This window comes from Mauremys mutica, chromosome 6 (genome assembly GCF_020497125.1).
Source record: "Mauremys mutica isolate MM-2020 ecotype Southern chromosome 6, ASM2049712v1, whole genome shotgun sequence".
In the NCBI taxonomy this organism is placed as follows: Eukaryota; Metazoa; Chordata; order Testudines; family Geoemydidae; genus Mauremys; species Mauremys mutica.
In genome coordinates, this window is record NC_059077.1 from 13,586,727 (window position 1) to 13,613,516 (window position 26,790).

Below are 26,790 nucleotides of genomic sequence, written 5' to 3' on the forward strand. Positions count from 1 at the left end.
TTCCTGGGACCAGAAGCAGCGTTCCACAGCATGAATCTGCCCCATTAACACCATGATGTGCACATTGCTGGGACCCATACTTTGCGAGAAGTCTACATCCATGTCCTCATCAGTCTTGTCACCGCGCTGCTGTCGCCTCCTTGCCTGGTTTTGCTTTGGCAGGTTCTGCATATACTCCAGAATACTGCGCATGGTGTTTACAGTGCTCATAATTGCCACGGTGATCTGAACGGGCTCCATGATCCCAGTGCTATGGCGTCTGGGCTGAAAAAAGGCACGAAACGATTGTCTGCTCTGACGGAAGGAGGGGCGACTGACGACATGGCTTACAGGGAATTACAGTCCACAAAGGGGGTGGCTTTGCATCAAGGAGAAACAGACAACTGTCACACAGAAAGGCCCCCTCAAGGATCGAACTCAAAACCCTCGGTTTAGCAACGGTTGATATCACGGAGGGAGGGAAGAAACAAATGAATACAAAACAAAGCGGGTCTATTTCTTGTTTTGATCCACTCCATCTATCTTTTACAGCTTTAGAGTGGCAGCAGATGGTGCAGTTTGACTGCTAGCCATCTCCTCGGTGCTCGGCAGAAGATGGGAATGACCTCGCAGAGTCACTTCCATGTCTGCCCAGGTGCCCCTGACTGACCTCACCGAAGTCGGTTAAGAGAGCACCCAGGAATATGACGACAGCTACCAATCATAACGCACTGTCTGCTGCCAAAAGGCAATGAGCTGCTGCTGTTGTGTAGCAATGCAGTCCCAGGTCTGCCAGCACCCAGGAGACTTATAGTGACAGTCAGCTGTGCAGGCTCCATGCTTGCCATGGTATGGCATCTGCACAGGTAACCCAGGAAAAAAAAAGGCACGACACTATAGTCTTCCATTGCTTTCACAGAGGGGAGGGAGGGAGGGGGCAACATTTACCCAGAACCACCTGCGACACTGTTTTTGCCCCATCAGGCACTGGGATCTCAACCCAAAATCCCAGTGGGCAGTGGAGACTGTGGGAACCATGGAATAGCTACTCACAACTACTCACAGTGCATCGCTCCGGAAGTCGACGCTAGCCTCGGTACTGTGGATGCAGTCTGCTGACTTAATGCGCTTAGAGCACTGTGTGGGGACATGCACAATCAACTATATAAAAACGATTTCTAAAAAACAACTTCTATAAATTTGACCTAATTTCGTAGTGTAGACATACCCTGAGTCTAAACGCAGTTTAGGTAGGGGAATAAGCCATTGGACTGTTCACCATGTGTTATGCTTTGGTCTGTTAAAGGTTTGATTTCAGTTATAGCTAACACTAATACAAGAGATTCAGTTTTGGTCAGCTTATGAGGAGAAATTAATAAGACTGGGACTAGAGACGGCTAAAGGAAGATATGCTTGAGGCCTATAAAATCATGACTGGTGTAGAGAAAGTAGATAAGGAAGTGTTTACTACTTCACCTAGTGCGTGTTATGAGATCACCAAATGAAATAAATAGGCAGCAGGTTTAAAAACAAAAAGGAAGTATTTCTTCACACAACGCAGTCAACCTGTGAAACTCCCTGCCAGAGGATGTTGTGAAGGCCAAGACCATAACAGGGTTCAAAAAAGAACGAGATAAATTCATGGAGGATAGGTCCATCAATGGCTATTAGCCAAGATGAGGAGGAATGATGTCCCTAGCCTCTGTTTGCCAGAAGCTGGGAATGAGCGACAGGGGATGAAGCACTTGATTATCTGTTCTGTTCATTGTCTCTGGGGCACCTGGCACTGGCCACTGTCAGAAGACAGGATACTGGGCTAGATGGACCTTTCGTCTGACCCAGTAGGGCCATTCTTATATTATGACACTGGTTTCACTTGACCCATGTCACTTAAAAATCCTTTCTGAATACCAGGAAGAAACTGCTTCTTCACAAGAATTCCATATAAAATTCATCCTCTTGCACTATACATTTGTACTGTTACTACTGTTGGTACTACATTGTGCTGTTTGACATTAGTTTAAAACTGCCAAGCCCAGGCATATTTGTAAACCAAATTCTTGAAAGCAGAACACGCTTATGGATTTTAGAAAATAAAGATCACAGGTGGCAACATTTAATACCTATTGTTTCCTTAAAGACTAAAAAGATTAAAATCCCACTGATTTGTTTGGAGTATTCAGCCAGCTAACCACAAACTACTAGGTGACTAGCATCACAAGGAACTCTGCACTTATTTAGCCTCTGCTCTAGATTACTGACCCACTTACGAAGGGCTAAGCATCCCCGCTGTGCAATCCCAACATGCATTCCATGTGTTTCTGCTTTCTCAGAACTCTTATGTTTGATAGAACTTATTTTAAATTACATAAACAGCTTTTCAATGAACATTGTACGTTATAAAACATTCATATGAAGTTTATTTAGTATACAGCCACCTTGACAGACCAGATGTAAGAATTAAAATTGGTTCCAGGAACAAGTAAGATTTGAGAAGTGTATGCAGTCTTGTGATACTACTTGACAAAACAAAAACAAAAAAAGTTATTTAAACTCAGCCAGGTCTACACTACAAAGTTAGGCTGAGGTAAGCCACCTTGCATTGACCTAGTTGTGCACGTTTCTATACTTAAACGTGTCTCCCACCGACGTAAACATCCCCATTACACACACAGTAAGACCACCTCCCAAAACAGCATTTAGCCAGGGTTGCTGTACTGAGGTCAATGCAACACTAGAGTTCACACCGTGTTACTGATGTCAAACCTAAGAGCCCTCCAGCAGCTGTATCACAATGCCTGACAAATGTAAACTCCACTGCCCAGAGGTCCTGGACACCAGAAGTTCCCTCTCCCCTTTAAAGCCCACCACATTTTTAAAACGCCTTTTCCTGATTATCCAGCTTGGCAAGCACAGCTAGCAGCTCTGTCGTCATGAGCAACTGCCCAACTAACCATGCCAACTACATGTGCCAAAGCAAAGTGCGTCTGGAGTAGACAGGAGATACTGGATCTCCTCTGCCTATGGGAAGAAGAGGCTGTGCGAGCACTGCAATGGACCAGTGGTCATAGTTTTCTCCTTGTGGCCCTTGGCTTCCCTCAAAACTTCAATAATTCCCAATTTCTGGTTTAGATTCATTACTTCCCCTTTCTTACATTAGTTATACATCCCAAACACTTCCAAAAGCTGCCTTCACTTCCCCTCTAACCCCCGGTCAGTTTTTTAAACAATATGGCGGCCTCCTTCCTCAACTGTGGCATCGAGGTAAGTGTTGTGTGGTTCCAATTGTTCTTATTCAGAAAAATGTGTTCTTCTCTGATCTGGCTCAATTGTTTTCAGCTTGGTGTTTTAGTACGGCCAGTTTCAAAGTACACATATGACTTTATTCTACTTGCACATTATACACATGATCACATCCTATTCACTTGTGCTTAAGATACTGTTTTATTAGCCTTGTCTTAGAAGTTAAATAGTAACCGACCACAGAGTTAAAAAAGAATTCCCCTGCGTTGGCTACAACAACGTGTTTTGCATAAGGAAACATCTATAATGTTTAGATATTCCAAAGATATTTTAGTACTGGCCACGAGACCTTCAGCATATCACTCAAGCTCATGATCATGCAGCTCTTTCTCCACATTACATATCAGTGTGTAAAGAGGCAGTCATCCTATTCCCCAATTTAAAGCTGAAGATCCAGATTCTGCAGAGGAGGTTGTTGCAATGCACTGCAGTGAAGAACTGTAACACTGTATTGGTAGAGTTCACAGAAGACAGAATAGCTGAATTCAGAAAGTCAACTTTTAAAAAAAGACAAATTCTTATTCAGCAGTTTTAGTATAATCGTCTAGGGGTTTTTTTGGTTGTTTTTTTTTATTCAGACATCTCAGCAACTGCAGTGTTCTGGGACTCTAAGATGACCACATTTAGTAGGTGGGGGAGACCTGAGGTATTTCCAGTAAGGAATACACTTTCTGGGGAGTAGAGCATCCTCAGTGCCCATAAGCCTGCAATCTTCTAGTCCCAGAAGTGGAGGGGCCACATGTACTTCATAAAACTAGGGTTTAGGAAACTAAACAGTATGGAACTTCTCTCTGGGTTCCAGATTCTTACTCCTAAGGTAGTCAGAAGGGACCATGCAACTATTCAGTCTTATTTATTTTTATAATCAGACAAGCAAAGATGTTGAGTGCATGGATACTGCTTCCCAGTGAGTTTTGAGTTGGTGCTAGGACAACAAGGAGGCACAGAGGCAGTACTCTGAAGAACAAACTTGGAACATTCTGAATGCGCCAGGTATCAATACAGAGATTGCACTTCAATTTGATTGACGGCTGCTTATGGCAGTGGTCCCCAACGTGGTGCATGTGGGTGCCCTGGCGGGCACCAGGGCATCTGTGTGTGCCTGGGTACTGGCTGGTGGACAAGCATCTGCCAAACCACCACCGAAAAGCGGCGTCACCGCCGAAATGCCGCTGATTTTCAGTGGCATTTTGGCAGTGACGCCTCTTGACATTGCCGCTTCTCAGTGGCATTTCAGCTGATGCTTGTCTGCCAGCCATGGTCCTCGGTGGCTCGTCGTCCAGCGCCCACCACCCGGAAAAGGTTGGGGACCAATGGCTTAAGTGAACAAAGGATTTAACAACATAGGAACATACTGGGTCAGACCAGCGCTCCAGCTAGTCCCGTACCCTCTTTTCTGGCACTGGCCGGTGCCAGATGCATCAGAGGGCATGAATAGAAGAGGGCAATTATCAAGTGATCCATCCCACCATCCAGTCCCAGCTTCTTGCAGTCATTTGTCAATCAAGAAACACTTAACTGACAATGGATCTTGGAAAACTCCAAACCACATAAAAAGTCTTCCTGGGATCATGTGAGCAATGGCTGCTGCCTGTAAAAACTGAGTCACACATAGACATGTGACTTGCCCATGTGACTCCAACTCCATTTTTGCTGTAATTTTCCACAGTAAGAACAAAGAGGTGTTCTTACACCTGGAGGAGACTATATAAGGCTGATGCCTCATCTCCATCTTGTCTTCAATACTCCTTCATACCCCTGGAGGGACTTTGCTACAAACTGAAGCTTTGAACAAAGGACTGAAGCTGTGGATGTACTCTAGAGACTTGATTTGAATCTGCAGTTTATTCCAGCACTGCTACAAGCCTGAATCAAGAACTTTGCCATTACTGTATGTAATTGATTCCATTTAACCAATCCTAGCTCTCATCCATATCTTTTTCCTTTTATGAATAAACCTTTAGATTCTAAAGGATTGGCAACAGTGTGATTTGTGGGTAAGATCTAATTTGTATATTGACCTTTGTCCGGAGCTTGGTCCTTTGGGATTGGGAGAACCTCTCTCTTTTACTGGGGTATTAGTTTTCACAATCATTCATCCCCATAATGAGTGGCACTGGTGGTGATACTGGGAAACTGGTGTGTCTAAAGGGAATTGCTTGTGGTTAGCCAGTGGGGTAAAACCAAAGTCCTCTCTGTCTGGCTGGGTTGGTTTTCCTTAGAGGTGGAAAAACCCCAGCTTTGGGCTGTAACTGCCCTGCACTAAGCAATTTGTCCTGAATTGGCACTCAGTTGGGTCCCACCAGAATCAGCATAGTTACAATACCCCTCATCATTTTTGTTCCCCTTCTCTGAACCATTTCCAATTCTTATGTTATATTTATTTTTAAGAGGGGGCAACCACGACTGCATGCAGTATTCAAGATGTGGGCATACTGTAGATTTAGACAGGGACATAATATTTTCTGTCTTATCTATCCCTTTCCTAATGGTTCCTAACATTGTTAGCTTTTTTGACTGATGCAGCACATTGAGCAGATGTTTTCATACAACTATCCACAATAACTCCAGGATCTCTTGAGTGCTAACAGCTAATTTAGAGCATCATTTTGTATATATAGCTGGGATTATATTTTCCAAAGTGCACTACTTTGCATTTATCAACTCTGAATTTCATCCACTATTTTATCACCCAGTTTTGGGAGATCCCTTTAACTCTTCACAATTTGCTTTGGACTTAACCATTTTGACTAATTTTATATCTGCAAACTTTCCCACCTCAACCTTCACCCTCTTTTCCCGATCATTTATCGTTTTATTGAAGGGCACTGGCCCAAGTACAGATTCTCAGGGGACTGCGCTATTTACCTCTCTCCATTCTGAGAAAGGAAACAAAGAGTAGGAATAAATGGTCCAATCTTTTAACCAGTTACAGATCCATGACAGGTCCTTCCCACTTATCCCATGCCTGCTTATTTTGCTTAACAGCCTTTGGTGAATGACCTTGTCAAAGGTTTTCTGAAAGTCCAGGTACACTATACCAGGGGTCGGCAACCTTTCAGAAGTGGTGTGCTGAGTCTTCATTTATTCACTCTAATTTAAGGTTTCACGTGCTGGTAATACATTTTAATGTTTTTTTAGAAGGTCTCTCTCTCTCTAAGTCTATATATTATATAACTAAACTATTGGTGTATTGTAAAATAAACACGGTTGTCAAAAAGTTTAAGAAGCTTCATTTAAAATTAAAATGTTGATCTTACGCTGCCAGCCTGCTGCTGGTCTGGGGTTCTGTTCACCTAGGGCGGCAGCGGGCTGAGCGGGACCTGTGGCCGGGACTTCGGCTGGCACAGATCCGGCAGCCAGAACCCCAGACCGGCAGCAGGCTGAGCGCTCAGGGGTTCCATCTGCCGGCTCCTGCCAGCCAGGATCCCGTCTGTTGGACCCGCTCAGCCCGCTGCCGGTCTGGGGTCCCGGCCCTGCCCACATACAGTGGATACCTACCTTCGCCCTGGTTCTCGCCCATTCTCTTCCTCTCTCTGCACTGAGCTGAGGGCACGCGAGTGCACTGAGCACAGGGCTGGGGGTGAAGGGTCTGGCCAGGAGCTAGAATGAGGGAGGGGGCTCAGGGTTGGGGCAGGAAGTTTGGGTGTGGGGCACTTAGCTGGGCAGCTCCCATTTGGTGCAAGAGGTGCAGGTGGGAATGGGGGGGGTGCAGGAGCTCCCGTTTGGTGCTTAGGTTAGGGTAGGGATGTGCAAGAGTCAGGGCAAAGGGCTGGGGGCATGTGAGGGGTGCAGGTGTCAGGGCAGGGAGTGGGGAGGCTGGGTATGGGGGGGAAGGAGTCAAGCAGAGGGCTGAGTGTGTATGAGGGGGTACAGGGCTCAGGCCTGGGTGGTGTGGGGGGGGGGGGTCAGGGCAGAGGGCTGGAGGGGATATGCCCCTCTTTCACCCCACTCCTCTTCCCCCGAGGCCCTCCCCGACGACTTCTTCTCTGCCTCTGCCAGGAGCAGCGAGCACACTGACTCTGCTCCTTCCTGTCCCCCTCCCTTGCAAGGGCCATCAGCCGATCAGCCTACAGGGAGGGGGCGCGGACGGAGAGGGGCAGGAATCCAGCACACTATGGGAAGAGACAGGGGAGCTGGCAGGACCAAGCTTCTGCCCCCTATCCCCCCGGCAGTGAGTGAGGGCGCGGAGGGCGGAGAAGAGCAGGCTGGGCCAGGCAGGATTTTTAATGGCACACTGCTGCCTGCCGGGACTCCTGGAGGCAACAGTGTGCCATTAAAAGAAAAAAAAAATCAGCTCATGTGCCATCTTTGGCACGCGTGCCATAGGTTGCCGACCCCTGCACTATACCAACTGGATCACCCTTGTTCATGTGTGTGTTGACACCCTCAAATTCTAAGATTGGTGAGGCATGATTTTCCTGTACAATAGCAGCACTGACTCTTCAACATATCGTAGTCATCTACAGGTCTGATCATTCTGTTCTTTACTATAGTTTCCACCAATTTGTCTGATACTGAAGTTAAGCTTACTGGCCTGTAATTGCCAAGATTGCCTCTGGAACTGGCTTTTTTTTTTTTTTTTTTTATAAACTGGAGTCAGATTAGTTATCCTCAAGTCATCTGGTATAGAAGCGGATTTAAGTGATAACTGTGATATGTAATGTGTTAGTTCTTCAATTTCATATCTGAGTTCCTTCAGAACTCTTGGATGAACACCATCTGGTCCCAGTGGCTTATTACTGTTTAATTTGTTCTAAAATCTCGTCTAGCGACACCTCAGTCTGGGACCGCTCCTCAGATCTGTCACATAAAAGATGGCTCAGGGGCGGAGGGGGAGGGATCTCTCCTACGTACTCTGCAGTGAAAATTGATGCAAAGAATTCATTTTGCTTCTCCACAAAGGCCTTGAATTCCTTGAGCGCTTCTTTAGCGCCTCAGTTATCTGGTGGCCCCGCTGACTGTTTAGCAGTCTTCCCGCTTCTGATGAACTGTACTTTAAAACACTGCGGTTAGATTGTCTTTTGCTACTTGCTCTTCAAATTTTTTTTTTTTGGGCCTGCCTAATTATACCTTCAGACTTCAAGAGCCAAAGTTTGTGCTCCTTTCTGTTTTCCTCATTAGGATCTGACTTCCAATTTTTCAAGGAAGTCTTTGTGTCTGAACCTCTTTTTAACTGTAGTGGTATTTTTAGTCCTCGTGCTTTTTTTAAAAAAGAAAAAATGTATACATGTAGTTTGAATCTCTATTCCAGTATTCTTAAGATGTTTCCATGCAGTTTGCAGACATTTCACTTGACAATTTATAACTGACTGAAATCCTCATTTTTGGTAGTTCCTTTTTTGAAGCTAAATGATTCTGTGGTGGGTTTCTTTGGTATCTTCCCTTCCAAGGACGTTAAATTTAAATTACAATATGGTTGCTATTACTGAATGGTTCAGCTATCTCCACCTCTTATGCCAGACCCCATGCTCCACTTAGGACTAAATCAAAATATTGCCTCTCCCTTTGGGTTCCAGAACTAGCTGCACCAAGAAGCAGTCGTTAATGGTGTCTAGAATCGTTCCCTGCATCCTGTCCTGAGGTGATATTTACCTGGTCAATATGGGGATAGTAGAAATACCACCGTATTGGGTGTTCTCCTGGAGCATTTCACAATCACCATCACTATCCTGGTCAGGTGGTCACTAGCATATTCTGGCTGTTATACTCATTTACATATGTAATTTCTAGCTAGAGAGATTCTATGGCACTGTTTGATTAATTTAAGATATCTAAAAGAAAGAGTCAAATATAGCATAGTGCCACTGCCCCAGCAGCACAACCTACTTTGCCATTCCTATATACTTTGTACCCAGCGTTACCATGGTATTTCATTAAGCGCTGACTAATTTCAGTTACTACTCTGCCACAAAGAGGGTGCACAAACACGAGAAGTTATCTGAATGGGGGTGCAAGCAGATCCTAAGGAATGCAGTGATAAATTGACATGCTACTTAAAATACTCATCTTACATGGAAGTACATAAACCCAAAGCTAGAAAATGCAAGCTAGTTCAAGAGGTTTGGACAACTCATTTTACGTTTTAAGTGTTAAGCCTTCTAGAAATCTACCAGAAGTGTCTCAAAGATTAATAATTTGGCCAAAAGTTGAATCCAACTTTTTAATCAATGTACACCCATATGGCATAATCAAGTTTTGAAGAATCAAAGCTCATTTTAAAAAAAAGTTCTAGGCCTTGTGGTAGCAGAGGACTTTCCAAAAGTTAACTGATTGCAAATTGCCAAAAAGATATAAAAAAAGCCACTTAATTGCTCCAAAGGGTGTGAATTCTACCTGAGCCTACTAAAGGCAAGATACATTTCATTAGACTAGATTGCATGAGGAAAGGGATGGGAATGAAGTCCACAGAAGTGAGTTGCTGCAGGGAAGAAAAAAGAATGGGGATAAAAATAGTAGTAGGCCTAAAATGTGAGCAAAAGGCTATGCCATACGCAACAAGGGATGTAAAAGCTATGACATAATGGTTATAATTTGCTGTTGAGGTGTGATAGCCATCCATTGAACAGTCAAAGTTCTACTGTGCATTAAGAGCTGTATGCAGTTTTAAGTTTATATTCCAGCCCACGTGACCTACTTCAACAGAATTCAACCTCTCAAAAACAGGAGCAACACTCTTGCTTAAGAAGCTCCTTAGTCTTAATAGAGCTCCTATGTGCCTAGAGCGTTCCCATTTCATAAGGTACTGTAGAAAGTTTTTCAGAGCAAGAAAAACAAGGCACCTGTGAAGTGCTCCCATATTGACTTTCTGAAAAGAGTTTAATGAAAATAATGCACATGCCTCAGTGGTATTATACATAATATGGACCTACAACAAAAGTATGATCCTTTCACACAGGAGCTGCTATGAATAAAATTGAGAAAGTTAAAGAGGAAAAAAAATGCAAGTAATTCACCCATATATCAATATAAAGAACAAGAGATGTACTCCAAGTTAATAGGAATTGCTTTCATTAACTGGTAAGAAAGAGTAAGTACACAGTAAGTTTTCTCACAGCAAAATGCCTCAGGGCATGCGATTTCCCATCCAACGAGGGGGTGGCGGCGCTGCAGATTGTACAACTGACATGAGTTTAGCATACACCTAAAGATGACCTTTACACACAATTAGCTGACTGAAGTGTTGACCAAGGAAAAACAGTCAATTTTACACTGGAAGTGCAGGTTCTGTAGGCCCTTCCAGGGCTGTTAACTGAAAGAATCAAAGAAAATGCTACAAACTAACAGCTCACAGAACCATTCTGCATAAGTGGGGATCAAGATAGTAATTTTAATTGGCACGTCTTAAAATATTTGTCCTATGGAAGATTGAGATTTTATGAACACACTGTTCAACTGTAAATATTAAAATAAGCACTGAGACATGTTAAGCTACTAGTTTTCAAAGAAAAAAGGTTAAATATTTTGAAGCATGTTACTTACACAGTTAATGGTCTGTAGGGATGATTTAAAATAGGTGTCTAATCAGTCACTCGTTAAGTAGTTTGAAATTATTTCAAACCCAACTGCACTTACCTTGGTATTGTAACACATTTTGTATTGCAGTTCTGAGTGGTGATTGCTTTCTCAAGCTCATCTAGTTGTCCTGTTTTCTTGAGCTTCTTGACCAAGCTTTTCACTGCCTTCTCACACCATTTTTCCTCCTGACCATTCTGCTCACCACCACCAGCCCCTCCAGAACCACCAGCTGATTTCTTCCACCCCAGCAGTCTCTTCACAACTGGTGGAGTGAATGGCAATATGGATGACATGTTCTCCAAAACAGCACTGTGTCCAATAAGTTAGCTGCCCTATCCAATCTAGGGAAAGAAAGAATGACACATTAGCACCTCGTTTTTAGTGGGGTAGATGCCTTGATAAGACTCTTTTACACCCAGATGCAGCAGAACTTGGGGATATTCTAGAATGCCTAGTCCAACAATTGAAGTGTTTGGTTTTTTTAACTAGAAGACAGCATTAACTTTCTATGTTACCTTCACAGACTAGATTCCAGTCAGGTACAAGTCCTGCCCCCCCCCCCATACATAAACAGTAGCTAACCATCCATCCTCTCCCTCCAAACCCACACCATATACCTATGACATTCTCATACTGTATTGTGAAAGTTCTAAAAGTCACAATACGCTCCTCTTCTCAGCTGTTTAAATGAAGGCAAGGGATTTAAACAGAAAAATGTCTCATTCTATAACTTGCCTGTGACTAGTGCAGAAATCAGTTTGTTTTTGCATTAGATCTATATAGTTTTCCCACTTATGATACCACTTGTTAAGTTAATATTAAAAAAATTAATCCACTCATTTTACAAGTAGCAGTTCAATAATACAATGGAGTTTTAAAGGAGCGACTCATCTAGATGCTACTAAGAGGACATAGTACAGGATAATCCTCCAAACTGAGCGGATTATACAAACCCAATTCATTTGTTCAGTTTAAGTTTTGATAAATTTGACAGCAAGATATATACCAAGGTACATTTTGTCCATCTTGGAGTAAGATGTCGCTTACTTAATTCACGACTTGGACATGTCACGATCATTGTTGCATAGAAGAAGTCTTCTGCCAACTTTTTAAGCTAGCCATTTGCTGCCATACCAGAATATTTAAATGGCTACCAAATTTTATTTGCACAAGGGATGCAATCAATTTGAAGTGTTTTTTTGTTGTTGTTTTTTGTTTTTAATAAACTGACCTCTAAGGGGGTGGTATACTATTGGTTTTCTGCAAGCTATGTGTAAACATAGGCAATGAAGTCTGCCAACATTCAGTAAGAATACCAAGAACTTTATTTGTATTTAATCCAAGCTTTTGTCCACTGGTGCTTGCAACAGAAGTAGTTTGATCTATCTTTGCATCATATCATCTTTCATCTGATATCCACTATCAGTTCAAAAAAGTCAACAGGATGTCTGTGGGTTTATATAGCTGCAAGCCTGGAAGGGACACTAAAAATGCATGCCTTACTTAGAAGTCACCCTGCCTGATGCTGTTTGACTATTCTGTATCTGCTTTAACTATTGTAAAGAATTCTTAATTTCTATTAGTGTTTAGTAATTTTGGATAATCCATATAAATTCAGAACCAACTACACAGTTTGGGGGGAAGACAGACAAGTGTTGTGACTTTCCTAAGGACAGTCTTGTGAATAAATCATGGGACTGGAAAGTCAGAAACTATAGGCTCTAATTGTGTTTCCAGCAGGGACTTGCTGTTTGAATTTCAGCAAACCACTTAACTACCAAGATTCAATTCCCTCACCTGTAATGTTTCCTTACTTCAAAGAGCTGTGGGACTTCAGCATTTCCTCCTGGCTCCCAAACCTAAAAGTCGGTCCACTAAATCAGAGGTTTTAAGATAATCTACATTATCCTCAACCAGTGCCTCCATGCACACCCACTCCCCTTATATTAATGGAAAACTGATTTTATTTAAATTGAGATTTCTCCCATGTGAGCTAACAACCATATTAGTTTGATTTCATATACTTCAATATGAAAGCTTCACATCTCACATTTTGAAAAAAATGAGTTTACAGGGATACAGAAAACTTGCTTTCACTGAACATGCATTTTTTTTATTACGTTATAATTTAACACCGTTATACTTGGTGAATACTCACCAGGATCAATTTCCCAACACTTAAATTATAAATTACAATCTTAGTTACACAGGTACCATTGACTAGCTCCACTGACTTTGTTGGATGAAAACAGATTTATTTGAGGAAAACCCTGTCTTCAAATTTTGGCTTGTACACACTGAGCTCTGTATAAAGTATATATGAAGATGGAGAACATTTTCTGTCCTTCCATTAGTCTACTCTTGATTTGAAATTAATTCATTAGTGCATTAATTTTGCAGTGCTATCTTCTCCATGTATTACGATAAAATAAAGCCATTACTGGAGCTAGGTTTCCAGTTGAGAGTCCAGAAGACTGAATTCATCATCTGATAAGGAAAAAAGGAAAAGAAACCACACATAAAATAGGGCACTTAGTTTGGCCTTCTTTATACTTCACATAAGAACAGCTATACTTGATCAGCCCAATGGTCCAACTAGTCTGAGAGCGGCCACAACCAGATGCTTCAGAAAAGGTACAAGAAATCTAAATCAGCAGATGAGGGATAATCTGACTCCCGTGACGGTCTCATCCTAATCATTGTCAAACTCTGAATCATAAGGTTTTATCTCCCTTTCAAAATTTTAACTAGCTAAAACTGACATTCAAATAAGGCTCCAACCCCTCTAACTCTTGCCAAGTTCTTGTCCTGGATGTTCTGCAGTGAATTTAATCATTTTTAAAATTTGCCACCTGTCAGCGGCATGAATAAAAGCCTATGGTTATTTGACTGACCTGTTTATTTGAAACAAACACGGGCTTATTTTTAAAAATAAACCCATTTAAAATTAAATAGGAAATTTACAACCCATGTTAAGGCCTAAATTTACTAGACTAATAATTTAAAAAATAATATTGAGCAATACATGTTTGCTGCTGAAGTTTTAAAGAAAGTCAAAACACAGAATTGCTGGGAGTCATAGGCTAAGCACCAGGAACCAGAGTTTGTGGAAGTACTAAAGCAGCTTTTTTGACAGCTATAGATTCTGCTGCAGGTGCCAAGAGAATCTCTTCTGTTCAGTTTATTCAACTAGTTCACTTCAATGACTAGTTCATTCAAAGTTAAGAAATTAATAGGGAGCTTAAAAGACTGGATATCTTTTTCCCCCCTCTTCCAACATGTGCATAAAAATTAGGTGCGAGGATAAGATCTACAAGTTGTAAAATCTTGACAAATATGACCACAAGAAATAAATCTGTTCAATTCATTAACTACTTCTTTTGTTTCAACAGTTAGCTAACTATGCAAACCATTGTTCTGATTAAAAAGTTTATCTGGCACATTTTTATTTAATAGAAGTTTTAAAGTATTCTTCTCATGTATTTGAGCATTTCAATCCAACTAAATAGTGACACAAACTACAATAAAAATCCATCATTCACCATTTAACAAATAAATTAAAAAAAGTTAAGAATCTGAATAAAAGTAAACTAAACTATATATGAATGAGTGTATTGTCCTGGTTACCCAAAAGAAGCACCAAATTTAGCATAAAGGCTGTATTTAGTTGCAAATCATACACCTTTTTGGTTACTCAGTGAGAATCAACTTCTCTTTAGGGAAAAAAACAAACACACATGCAAAATAAGACTGAAATCAATTACATCAAGGTTTTCTGCTTCCTGATTTAAATCACGATTAAAATCACAAATTTTAATTGCCTTGATTTAAAACCAATATTCTCTTGCTCTTGTGTTACAAGACAGTGTGCAAACAACCTACCTTCAATTCACTAACATACTCTTATTTGCCTGTACGGTAAAACTCTAAGGCCACATTTACACTTACCTGCTGGGTCGACGCGGCGAGTTCGACTGCTCGGAGTTCGAACTATCGCGTCTGATCTAGACGCGATAGTTCGAACCCCGGAAGCGCTAGTTCGAACTCCGGTACTCCACCGCGGCAGGAGGAGTTGCCGGAGTCGACCTTGGAGCCGCGGAGTTCGCTTCCGCGGCGTCTGGACGGGTAAGTAAGTCGAACTAGGGTAGTTTGAATTCAGCTATGTTATTCACGTAGCTGAATTCGCGTACCCTAGTTCGACCCCCGACCTTAGTGTAGACCAGGGCTAAGAAGAGATGGATTGTTACTTGCCCCTAATCATTCTTGTTGCTCTTCTCTAATTTTGAAACATCCTTTTTGAGATGGGTAACCAATACCGCACAGTGTTTTCCATCAGGACATGCCATTGTAAATCACTGCTATTCTTTATTCAGCCTTATATTTTTGGTGGGGGTTTTTTGGGAAGACAGCTGCACATTTAGCTTATACACCTCTACCCCAATATAAACGCAGCCCTCGGGAGCAAACAAAACAAAGAAAACCCACACACAACTTACCGCGTTATAGCTGAAGTCGCATTATATCGAACTTGATTTGATCTGCCAGAGCACGCAGCCCCACTCCCCCGAAGCGCTGCTTTACCGTGTTATATCGGGTGGTGTTATACAGGGGTAGAGGTGCATCTTCACTCTCAGCCACACAACACACAGGTCCCTTGAGTCTTTCGTTGACTTAGAACTGTTTTGTGCTCGAGTATAATTTTTACCTGACATTTATCAACATTTGGCTAATCAATCATACTCCTTTATCCACTTTGCTATGTCCAAGAAAGGATTAGACAATTTTCCTTTGCAGAAAGGATATTGGTTAGACCTTAACCAAACAGGATCTTCTAGCTCTAGCTTGTTTTAAATTATAGTTTCAAACAGTTCATCAGGTACAGGTGAAAGCTCACTGGTCCAGTCCTCCAGGGCCTAATTTTAAATATAAATACATTTGCTACCCTCAAGTCTCAACAGTACCTGATTTTGAATGCAATGGCAACTGGCTTTGAGTGGCCACATTCAGGAAGGAGGGAAGAAAGAATGAAAGAACGAACAAACGGCTTTCCTAGAGTATCAGTTTGTACTGTGAAGGCTCTCTCTGAACAGAAAAGCTTCAGAATTTTAACACTGCAGAATTCCAAAACTCATGACACCCTCTTAAATTTTTGGGATGCTTAATTTTCCTAAGATAGCTTCTTGCTCCTAACCATTGTTATATTACATCAGAGCTTAGTTGTGTTTCAACAGTTTGTCTACTTGCAAGCTATTCCACCTGTGACCTACACATTTTTGTCATGCAGAGCACAGAGAAATGTGACAAGAGTAGGGCAGGAGTGTTGATTTTAAAAAAAAAAACCATCTAGATCTGGGTTTGAAGTTTTCAAGTCTCTTTTGAATATGCTCAATTAGCTTTATTTGTAAAGCTACACTGTCCCCCAAAATCAGATACACCACAAAGCAGAGGCTATTAACACATGAAGTCTGACCGCACCGATGTCAACTCTGATGGGTGGGGGTGCACATGAGGAACTGGCAGTAAAGAAAAGTGTATTTGCCACCATCAAAATGGCTGAAAGAAGTTTGCAAGCTTAAAAATAAAAAGCCACCTTTAGGCTGAGGCCAAGCATGGAAGCTTTCAGAAGCTGTAAGTTTTGCAAATTCTGAAACAGTGCCATCAGATTCTGATCCAGACCTCTTTACCTACATCTTTTCACATTATCCAAAAGTTGTCCAAACAGGAATTAATGTTGTGGCCTTTTGCTTGGTGCACATTAAGGTGAGTTACAAGTGAAGCACAATTGTGGCTGGAAAACTGATGCAAACAAAGTTAACAACAATATGGATGCTGATCCTATGCTGTGCTGACAAACTACTCTGGCAAAAGCTCAACTTTTCCATTCCTTCATAGGGAGTCCATTGGCTTCATTCTAGACCACTGCCACTTCACTATTTGCCCTGTTTAGCACTCTCAACTTGGACATAGTAATGTTTACTATGCCAATGATCCAAGTCTATTACAATCCCAACCCACCGCCAAAGAGCCAGTCCCATGTCAGCCCAACATCTCCTTGAAGTCCTGGTGTCAGCTTAATATGGTTAAAAAAATGCAACTTCTGACTTTTCCTCTTAATACATCCTCATTCTATACAGTCACTGTTGATGTCAACCTTTGTCACTGGCTCATGATCTAGGCATCATCTTCAACTACTCTCCCCCTTAGAGTGCCATGCTCCACATCCTACCCCCATGTCTAAAAAGCTTCATACAGCTTCCCTCCAAAGTGTCTAGAATCTCACCTATGCCCACACCTAAAAACGCAACCATTTCCCATGCTGTTGGTTGCATCTTCAACCAATGGCTTGCATAATACCTCACACTGCCTATTCCACTTTAAGAAATACAACTAAAAACTGCCTCACCCTCCCATCCCACCCGCAACTTTTTTCCACCAAATCAAGCTCAAGCCTGTGGAGCTTCTCTCTCACTCATTTGTTCTTATTCCATTGCCTGTCCCTTGCTCCCACCATTACATCCTTAAAGTTTGTCCTCTTCTGACATAACTAGCTACACTCTGACACTACCCCAACACACTGAACACACTCCCTATAACGAGGCATCAAGCCACTAGATGCACTTTTGAAACATGCACAATAAAATTACTGAATTAATATTGGTCAAGTACAGAGGCAATTAGGAATAAGCAAGTTACATTAACTATTTTGTTCCTCTCCACATCCTTTGCACATTGTGTCTCAAACTGCAATTTCTGTTGTGTCTCAGGGTATGTCTACACAGCAAAGTAAATCCCACAGCACTGAGTCTCAGAGCCTGGGGCCAACTGACTTAGGGGGCTTTGGTGCAGGGCTAAAAAGACAGCCATGTAGACATTTGGGTTCAGGCTGAAGCCCAGGCTCTGAGACCTTTCCCCCTCGGTGAGTTTCACAGTCCATGCTCCAGCATGAGCCTGAAGGTCTACAGGGCTATTTTTAGCCCCACAGCCTGAGCCCTGTGAGCTCAAGTCAATTGACTCAGGGTTTCACGTAGCTGAAGTTGCGTAACTTTGATCTAACACTACCACCCCCATTTGGACCAGACCTAAGGGTATGGCCACCATCCTGCTGTGTAGGCAGGACCTAGCACTCTACGCATGCATTTGTAATAGCAAGCGCTCCTCTAGGCCAAGTGCTGTAAAACCAGGTTACGAGGAGAGTTAGCCTACTTGAGGTAAATTATCCTTCTTTAATGTGGAGTTGAAATAACTCCAATTTTATCTAGCTGCAAATATATTTCTGCTTTCTGACATACACATGAGTTAACAGTGCAGAATAGAAGTACCGCAATATCAGCTTTTAAGTCACAATTTTGAAGTCAAGTTTGCTATTCTAAACCCTAATTTACTTCATTCTGCTGCAGCACCTTTGCACATGTGTTAAAGATAAGCCAGTGATCCTGGCAACAACCAAGCATAGAAGATGAAGAGGGACCCTTACAGCTGACATGCAAGAGACTAAAATCCTGAGGACAAAGGCTGTACCTTCTTGAATGTCTGAAAATCTGTTTATAGTAGCACTATAGATGTTCTAGAAACAAAAGCACTTTGTTCATGATGTACAAGGTTTGAAAAATTTCAGATCACAAGATTAAATAAAAATCTGATCTTCCCTAGTTTTACTGGAGGATTTACTATAATTCTAAGGAATCTGGTTTGTGAGCACTCTTTAGCTACAGCTATACTAGAGAGTTTACAGCGGCAGAGCTGAAGCAATGCAGCTGTGCCACTGTAAACTCTCTAATGTAGTGGTTCTCAACCAGGGGCATGTATCCTCCTGGATGCATGCAGAGGTCTTCCAGGGGGTACATCAACTCATCTAGATATTCGTCTAGTTTTTCCAATAGGCTACAGAAAAAGCACTAGCAAAGTCAGTACAACTAAAGTGTCATACAATGACATGTTTATACTGCTCTATATACTATACTCTGAAATGCAAGTACAATATTTATATTCTAAATTGATTTTATGATTATATGATAAAAATGAGAAAGTTGGCAATTTTTCAGTAATAGTGTGCTGTGACTTTTGTCTTTTATGTCTTTTGTAAGCAAGTAGTTTTTAAGTGAGGTGAAACTTGGGGGTACGCAAGACAAATCAGACTCCTGAATGGGGTACAGTAGTCTGGAAAGGTTGAGAGCCATTGGTGTAATGTAACCACTCTAAGCTGACTTAACTACTCCAGCCCCACGAGTAGCAGTAACTATGTCAGTGGGAGAAGGTCTCCCTCCAATATACCATTGTCTACACCAGCACTTACGACAATGTAACGAAAGCTATACAACAATAAGTACTAGTGTATATATACCCTTAGATAAGAAAGCAAGGGTGTTGAGCACCTCCAGAAACACTCTCTCAAGACTCATTGTGGAGTTCAAAAAAGATGAGAAGTGAAATCTGAGGAAAATGGACTCTTAGCCTTTCTAAATCTTTTTTTGATGTCATATGATCAGTCTTTTATAGAAGACCACAATAGACAAAGTCTACTTTTAACATTGGAAGGTGACGCTAAGTTTTAGGCCTCTTTCAATTAATAAGAAAGAGTGAGGTAGGCAGGAGGAGCAGCTCCCCTGTCCCCTTCATAGGTCAACTTTAATATTAATTCAGTACAATGTCACGTTTAAGTAATTAACTGAAGCTCAATATATGTAAGACGAGTTAAAAAGCCTTTAGTTAGCTTACATAATACTGAAAGTTGAGGCTTTAATAGGGCATTCAACAAAGGAAAATGTTTACAATGTATCTTATGTTAATACAGCATTAAGAGTGAGAAGCTTGCAAAAAGTAAACACTGAATTTGATTTTTTTCCCCCAATCTTACCTTAAACAAGAATCATTTAAACAAAACACTGATTTCCAAGTTCATAGAACCATGTTTCTATCGCAAACATGGAAGATATTTTGTTAAATTCCACTAGGAACACACGGCCTTTAAAATTTATGGAAGTTTTTCCCATTCACCTTAGATTGCAGAAAACGAACCAAAATGAAAGGAGCCTCTAATCTGACGACGCTCTTCACACTTGGCTACCAATCTAATGTTAATAGTTGGATACCAAAGAAAAAACAAACAATTGAGCCCTAGAGCCATATAATTCACATCTATCTTTCTCCACTACTTCTGGAATTTTGGGACACTAATTAGCATATGCAATAAGGGAGAGGTGAAGTGGGTATGATCTAATTCAACACTTGATTCATGACATGGGACTAACTCAGCCTGCCTCCTTCTAGTGCTGCTGCATAGGTTCTGAACAGCAACTGCACATGTAAGAACAGATTGATGTAATAAGCAAGAGCCTCAGCTCTCTCCTGTCCCTCTCCCACACCCCATGTCTTAGGCAGGTGGAACAGTTTCACACCCTTCCCTCCCCACTGCAGAGGAGGGGGGGGAGAAGGGGAGAATCCAGGCTGCTGAGCAATGGACTCAGTTCCAGCCCCATTTCAGCTATTCAGCCAATTAGGCCAGCAGTGGGGAATGGCTCTAAAGCTGCTCGCCTCCCAACAAGCTCCATCTGGTCAGTTAACTGGTCCCAAGCTCCATCTGGCTAGCTAATGGGCCAGTGCCCCAAGTGGCAGAGCCAAGGACCCTCCTTGGCTTCCACATCAGCTGCTGAAGCTTAAGGCAGACCCCTCCTGCTCTTAAGACAGTTTAACTTAAGGGTAACTTTAAAAGGTGTGATTCTGCAAGTACCACCAATTTAAAACACCCACTGTTTAAAAGTAAGTTTTGCATTCTTATGCAAAGGAGCATTAACGATACCTCCCAAAATACTTGTTCATCAGTAGAAACACTGTACTTTTGTAGCTTCTGTGAAAGTCTTGAAGCACATTCCCCATCTCCTGTTAAGATATGATCCAACTGTACAGTTTGCTTAAGGCTACAAAGCAAATCCACTTGAGGCTGCATGAATGTCATCCCTGTAGACTCCCTAGCACCATGGCATGCGATTCTAGTTGGCACCTCAGGATACCACACTAAGAAGTCAATCCCAACCCTGCTACTATGTCACACTTTAATCTATTGTCCAATCATAAAGACATTAATATCTCCATCTACCTGACACACTGCAAGCTTGTGTCTATGTACATGCCTCTGAAGCCTTAAAGTGATTGAAAGTTAGAACTCTGCATAGATTGATGACTTTAAGAGCCACCATTGCCACGTCATTGCTTTTTTTAAGAAGCAAGACAGCCTGTTTTTCCTATCACTCATTTCATGAAACAAATGAGAAAAAGTCTTATAAAGCTTAATATACTTAGAATGAAGGTATTATGAGAAACTCAAGTGCCTACCATGAATCATGAAAGTTTTTAGAAGCCAAATCTTTTCTTTCAAATACTACGGGCTATTACAAGTTAAAGTATTAGAGACATGAGCCTAACTTTTTTCCTTTGTTCTTTTATTAGCTATATTGTCAGCTCTTCTGGGGAGTTAGAGTTGAAAGATAGGGTTAACTATTAGGAATTTTAATGTATTGATAGAAATGACCATTTTTGTGTGGTATTAAAAATTGGAGGCAAGAGAAAGGAGAAGAGTCACTTTTAGTGATCTTAGGCCTGGTCTACATTATAAAATTAGGTTGTTTAACTACATTGGTCAGGGGTGTGAAAAATCTGAGCAGCACTGTTAAGCCAACCTAAATCCCTGTGTAGAGAGCACTAGGCTGATGGAAGAATTCTTCCATTGACCTAACTTCCACCTCTCAGGGAGCTGGATTACCTACACCAGCAGGAGAGCTCCTTGCATTGGAGTAGGCAGAATCTACACTGTAGTGGTGCAGTAGCAGCATTTTAAGTATACACATACCCTTAGTAATATGACTAACAGAGCAGAAGTATTTTAGCAACCTAGGTAAAGTTATAAAGAGAGCAAATATTACACTTCACTTAATTCATCACTTCATCTGTTTTAAGTTACTCACTGCATGTATACCTAATACTCTAAGCAAGTTTTTCGGAATTACATTGTTTGCTATCAAAGCTAAATAAAGAGAGAGAGCATGCGTGCACATTTGAAACCATAACTCTGCTTCTGCTGAAATGTTGTATGCGCGTGCGTCTCCACACTTCAGCAGAAGCAGAGTTATGGTTCCAAATGTTATGGCAATTATGCAAGTATTTTTCATATTTGCTCTGCCTGTTTCATGGAGGCTTTTATGCATTCTATTCAAATCTCAGTTTGATACTAAAAATGCACTGATGTGCACATTTATCAGAGAATGATGTTTAAAATGGCCACTAGAAGTAACAAGAGTTATCAAAACAAAAGAAATCAAGAGTGAAGAAAAGTCTGCTAAGCTATATAAATGATAAAATATATAAATATTCTACTATAAAATATAAACCAGTAGAATGCTGACAACTAGTAGGCAGGGGTCACTGAAATCCCCCTCAATGCAGACTAATACCAAAAAAAAACCCTACCTAGTTCTTCATGCAAGTCAAGCAAAGTCTGCCAACAAAATGAAGTAACAGAAGGATCAAACAGATAAAATAATGACGCTTATGGTTTATCTTATAAAAGTGAACAAGTTCTCCCCCATCAACACACACACTGTCCTGAAGTGACTGAGTCTTCAGTCATTATTTATAGATAGTTGAGATCTGTTGATGAAACAGAAGTTCCAACTGAAGCCGCTCAGATAGCAAGAAATCACTCCCTTAACTGCTCTCTTGTTGTGCACAGTATAATTAGTGCTATTGTCAGTTATCCATAAACCATAGTAAAAGGTCAAGAGGAATGAAACCTTAGCCTACGTAGTGCACTTTTTACAGGGACATTTCAAAGAAACCAGTTGTTTTCAGCTTTCGGAATTACCTGCACTACCTCAATTTCTTCTAGCCCAGATAGTACTGAACACAGGACTGTCTGTACCCTCTGTTCTACTACAAAAAACCACTAATCCCATCGCATGACCTGCAGCAATTCAGTTTAACAAATTAACAGTTACAAATATTTTGGCAAAGTAAGCTTAGGTATTGTTTGCCTCTCACAATTCACAAGCAGTTTGTGGCTTTATGATAAAAAAGTCATTACATCCAATTTGGAAAGCAGAATTCACAGCTCACTTTGTAAGTCAGTCTCATAAATGGATGCTTTCAATTACAGAGAATTTATATACATTAACACAGTATTAATACATCTGAAAACCTAAAATACTTTTACAATAACTAAAGTTTCATCATGTACTGTTCTTTGAGACAGAATCTGGAATTCTCTTCTCCCTCTCCAATTCCTCACCCTTCAGACATGTTGCAAGGTTGGTTCTCCTAAGCTTTTTTTTTTTTGGGGGGGGGGGGAGGAGAGGGGAAGAGTTTACATCGCTCAAGCTTTCAGCAATACTGAGTATTCACAGGCCCCAATTAAACTCAATGATAACTACAGGTGCTCAGCACTTTGGAAAGAACAAGTTGACATAAGAGGATTGAGAAGGATCCAGGAGGGCCTTTAGTCTGGAAATTCTCATTGTATGAACAAATTAAAATCAACAAGATGTGGGCGGGGGAGAGGTAAGGGGAGAGAAAAGAGAAAGGTCAATTTAGACAGGAACTAAACCCTTACAAAGTGTAAGTCTTTTTAATTACCATTTGACCTTCTAAACCTCATTAGAGTTGATTATTCCTACTGTAAGTTTGACACTACATAGAATATCCACAATTCTAGTCTTCACTATCCAAAGAACTCTGAAATTCTGCACACTATTTTTGCTAATCTGCACTTCTGAGTCTGAACTGTATGGGGCTTCAAAAAGGAAATCCAGTGCAGTGGTAAGCTACCACATCTTCCAATACATTGTTAAACATCAATTTGAAATGCCTACAATTGGGTTTAAATAATCAAATTATTTTTTAAGAATTGAGTCTCTTTGAGGGTTAATACCATATTACACCTTTACTTTTCTTTGGGGGGAGGAGAGGTAGGAGTGTGCACTATAAATTGGTTTGGGGTGGGGGTTGCCAAGAACTTCATTTCTACACTCTTACTATAGAGTTAACCTCATGATAAAGTTAACATCACAACAGCAATCCTAGCAATTTAAGGCTATAACTAGAGTAATGTATCAAACTGATTTTTACCTCCCTTGATTCTTGGAAGACAGTTAATAATTCTGTGGAAGAATTAACCCATGAAGAGCAAAATATAATCCTCTTTTTCTAATGCCAGAGAAGGAACAAAAATATCTATGAAGGAAAGTCTAAAAATCATTTAGAACAGGAATCTTATCTGATTGAAAGGGCCCCTTTCTTAGCTACAGGAACCTGATCAGTTTGGGGTGAAAAATGAGTGGCCACAGGGGAGGGGGTCTGTCTTATTTGTTTTATATATATTAAACACACACACTTTTTAAGTTTGCATTTTGCTCAATCTGACACACTGTGATCACCCCACAATTAAACAGTTAGCCAATTGTAAACAATTGGAAGTATATAAAACTGTCCTTACTGCAGCCATTTGTTAGATAAGAGAAGTTTGCTTAAGATTTTTTTTTTTTAAAGACACCCTCTCTGATCAAATGCAATAATTGAAATGGCTTATTTCATTGTAAGCTTCTTGATATGACCATATCTTCATTATTTTCTATACACTCAGGAGCTGCTTATTATAGCATTAAAACACTGCATCAGAGATATGTACATCTCAGCACCCACATAAGATATACTTTAAGAAAACGTTTCCAGTCACCCACAGTATACAAACAGTATTTGTCTCGTAGATGTTTGTATCTGGAGTAGAACTTAACTAAACTTCCATACTGTAATTGTCAAGGATGTTTTCCTAAAAGCTGTAAGCTTGGTTTGTGAATCAGGAGAGTACAAACAAACAAGAGTGAATTTAGATTTGAAATTGAATCCCAAACTCAACTTTCAAACAGCCTTGTAAGAAAGTCTTCTTACCGAACCATCCTTTATACAGGGTATAAACTAACGATTTTACTTAGCTATTTTTCCCCCTCACACATATACACAGTGCTACAAGTGGGAACTTTGCAAAATTGCTAAAAAGGCCACTATTTGCAATTACAGTACATCAATTATAGCACCAACTGGGTATGATGTGCTTATTTGTGTATGAGATTATATACTTCACAGACGTTTGCTTACATCTAAGTGAAGAGGATGAGCATTCACTGCCTACAAACAGGGGAGAGAGGGTCAACCCCTAGGTAACACCCACTGGGATTAAGGCTGAAAGTCACTTTCCATCCCCCCAGTTTTATTTTCAGATCGCTCACAATTTTATACAACGTTGGCTTCTGAGGCTGTAATTTTCCACATTTAATCGGTGTAAAGATCTTTGTTTAGCAGAGTCTGAGCTAGAGTTTTTCCAAGGCTTTGGGGGGGAGGAGGAGGAAAGTGGATAAGTGATACTGACCTGCAACCCCAGCCCCGCACAAATCATGCTGTCCCCGAGGGACAGGCGCACCCCCATGTTTACCTCCTGGGAGCAGGGCCCAACTGCTCACCGTACTGGGGACAGGGGGAGGCAAAAAGAGAACCGGGCCCAGTGTAAGGAGCCTGGCCCCCCACACCCACTCCCCGCCAGCCTCAGCCCCCCACAAGCCGAGCCTCCCCCCCGGCCGAGCCTCCCCCGCCCCCACAGCAGCCGCCACCTCCCACCACAACAAAGGGGGGGGCGCTGCCATGCCCAGCTCCGGGTCTGAGCCCCCCCCGCACACATGCAAGGGCCACCGGTCAGCATCCGCGCCTTGACTGGCGAGGCCACCCCCCGCCCCGGCCTGGCCAACGCCAGAGCCGGCCAGAGACCAACCTCTTCCTCGCCTAGCTGCGCCGCTACCGCTGCCTCTCTCGCTGGCTAGTGGCTTCCTCTTTGCCGCCGCCCACTCCCCGCGCCATTGGTTAATGCAGGCGACGCGGCGCACGCAGCGACCCCGTAGGTTGGCTCTGCCTTAAGTCAGTTGTCGGAAGAGCGGGCGGCGGATGGACGAGAGAGGCTACGTCCCGCCCAGTTGAGCGATTGGCGGGCCTTAAGCCCAATCGGCGAAAGGCGGCGAGAAACGTCGTGATGGAGACCTCCGGCCGGAGTACGTGATCAGCGTGACGGGAACGACACTCGCTGATTGGCCTACAATTGTGTCACTCCCCGCCCGGGGGGAGGTTGCGCAGAAAGGAGAGCGAATAACCGAGTTTGAGTCAGAGCGCTGATCCTTCCGCCAAGCGGTCGCGGCGTTCGCATAACGAGCTAGTAACCTTCCGCGCGGCAGCGGATTCCAGCAGAGAGAAATAGTTCCCCCCCCCGGCACTACTCAAGTCCCACAGCCGGGTCGGCGCCCTCTGATACCCCTCCCCCCACAACCCGCCACCGAGAGGGAAGCGCGGCTCCCAGCCCCGCCCCACACACACACACCGTGGCCGCTCAAGGGTTAAAAGTGGGGGGGGGGGCTCGCAGCGTTGGGCACTGCACGAGCTAAAAGCCAGGAATCAGGCCTCCCCCAGCATGGGCCCCAAAGCGTTACCCTCCCCCCCCCGATTCAATGTGGGGGTGGCTGTGTCTTGTGCTCTCCAAACTCCCCCGCCCTGACCCACACCTGTGGCACCCACCACCTCACACAGCTGGAGCAAGTGTCGGGATGGGGGCCTGCCCCACCGGGTTGGATGCTACACGACCCCCCTCGACAGGCAGCCCCAGCCCTGCGAACGGCGTGGGGGCGAGTTGGGAAATACGTTACCAATGGGCAGGCCACCATGCTACCATGGGACGTGCGCGTGCCCAACGGTGGGGGCCAGTTTGTGCCATCAGAGATGGAACCAGGACTCAGCCAACTCATCTCATCTTATGACCACCTAGGAGCACCGGCATCCCTATACCAATACCCACCTTGCATCCGAAGAAGCAGGTATTCACCCACGAAAGCTCATGCTGCAAAACGTCTGTTAGTCTATAAGGTGCCACGGGATTATTTGCTGCTTTTACAGATCCAGACTAACACGGCT

At 42.4% G+C, this 26,790-nt stretch overlaps 1 protein-coding gene across 4 annotated transcripts in view; it reads right to left on the reverse strand.

Moving 5' to 3' along the window:
- Positions 1-25,759, reverse strand: part of SMAD2 (SMAD family member 2) — an 83,730-nt gene extending 57,971 nt beyond the window's left edge. For 2 of the 4 annotated variants that reach the window (XM_045021559.1, XM_045021556.1), the window contains exons 1-2: positions 25,607-25,759; positions 10,858-11,141 (exon numbers count right to left, since the gene is read on the reverse strand). In XM_045021559.1, the coding sequence (XP_044877494.1) occupies positions 10,858-11,093 (236 nt within the window). In that variant the 5' untranslated portion in view covers positions 11,094-11,141; positions 25,607-25,759. Of the gene's footprint in view, positions 1-10,857; positions 11,142-11,315; positions 11,423-25,606 lie in introns of those variants that run through there. The other 2 variants (XM_045021558.1, XM_045021557.1) reach the window with 2 other exon arrangements.
- Between the last annotated feature and the right edge of the window lie 1,031 nt (positions 25,760-26,790).